This window comes from Bipolaris zeicola (assembly GCF_000523435.1).
Source record: "Bipolaris zeicola 26-R-13 unplaced genomic scaffold scaffold_369, whole genome shotgun sequence".
NCBI classification, from domain to species: Eukaryota; Fungi; Ascomycota; class Dothideomycetes; order Pleosporales; family Pleosporaceae; genus Bipolaris; species Bipolaris zeicola.
The window spans coordinates 7,613-8,953 of record NW_006912418.1 but is presented as its reverse complement, the minus strand read 5'-3'; the positions used below and the strand labels follow the sequence as shown (position 1 = coordinate 8,953).

Below are 1,341 nucleotides of genomic sequence, written 5' to 3'. Positions count from 1 at the left end.
ATGGGACACCATGAAGGTAGGCTGTCATGCACTCATGATACGAGTATCGGTTCATTTGCTAACATATCCAAGGTTACCAAGGAGCTCACCAAAGTCAACCAAGCCCTCAAGAGCTTCGCCCACGTCAACAAGAAAGCATTCGAACAGTACGAAAACTTCACCCGCCAACGCCGCACCCTGACCGAGCGCCGCGCCGAACTCGACACATCGCGCAAGTCAATCGAGAACCTCATCGACGTACTAGACCAGCGCAAAGACGAAGCCATCGCGCGTACCTTCAAGCAAGTCGCCGCCGCCTTTGGCGAAGTCTTCCAGCAACTCGTCCCCATCGGCCGTGGCCGCCTCATCATCAACCGCAAATCCGACCGCGACGCCCGAGGCAACGTGTCGGACGACGAAGACGACGAAGACGACGATAACGGCGCGCAGTCGCGCAGCAAGAAGAGCAAAGTCGAAGAATACACGGGCGTCAGCATCGCTGTATCCTTCAACAGCAAGCACGACGAGCAACAAAAAATCGGCCAGTTATCCGGTGGCCAAAAGTCGCTCTGCGCCCTCGCTCTCATCTTCGCCATCCAAAAATGCGACCCCGCTCCTTTTTACCTCTTTGACGAAATCGACGCCAATCTCGATGCCCAGTACCGTACTGCTGTTGCGCAGATGCTGCAGCGGCTCAGTGGCCATGGCGGCAAGAAGGGTGATGGAGGCGGTCAGTTCATTTGTACCACGTTTAGACCTGAGATGGTGCATGTGGCGGATCGGTGCTATGGTGTTAGTTATTCGAATAAGACGAGTAGTATTGATGTTGTGGAGAGGGAGGCTGCGCTGGAGTTCGTGGAGGGCATGCAGAAGACGTAGTGTAGGTGGTTTGCGGTTTGGGGGAATGAGGGGGAGGGAAGGATGCTCAATGTATGCTCAATGAACGGAGGGGAGAATATTAGGGTTGTTATGGAAAGATGGGTTTCTGGCGTCTTGTTCATGTCTGCTTTTGCTTGCTTGTCTTGCTTTGAGTAGTAGTTTTTTTTTGGTGTTACTACTCTCCAAACCAAAGGTTTTCACGGAAATTATAAGTTGGTAGTTTCTTTCCCCATTTTTCCGTTCATCATTTCCAGCCTGATCACTTTTTTTTCCCTCGAATCGGTCGGATAACTACTCTTTGTTGCAGCATCGTCCTCTTCTTTCTTTTCTGTTCATTTCAGTACTTTTTGCAATTCACAGTTGTGAAGTTCTTTGCAAATGGCGAAACATCGAAGCCTCGTTCTTGGCTTTCCACATGCTAGAAGGAGAGAGAGTGCTGGAACAAGATCTCGATCACTCAACTCTTTTTTTTTCCTTTACTTC

At 50.5% G+C, this 1,341-nt stretch overlaps 1 protein-coding gene across 1 annotated transcript; it reads left to right on the top strand.

Annotated features, from left to right (window-relative positions):
- On the top strand, positions 1-858 carry COCCADRAFT_111338 (uncharacterized protein; the record flags this gene model as incomplete). Its single annotated transcript, XM_007719929.1, has 1 exon — positions 1-858. The coding sequence occupies one exon, from the start codon at positions 1-3 to the stop codon at positions 856-858; it is 858 nt and encodes a 285-aa protein (XP_007718119.1).
- Between the last annotated feature and the right edge of the window lie 483 nt (positions 859-1,341).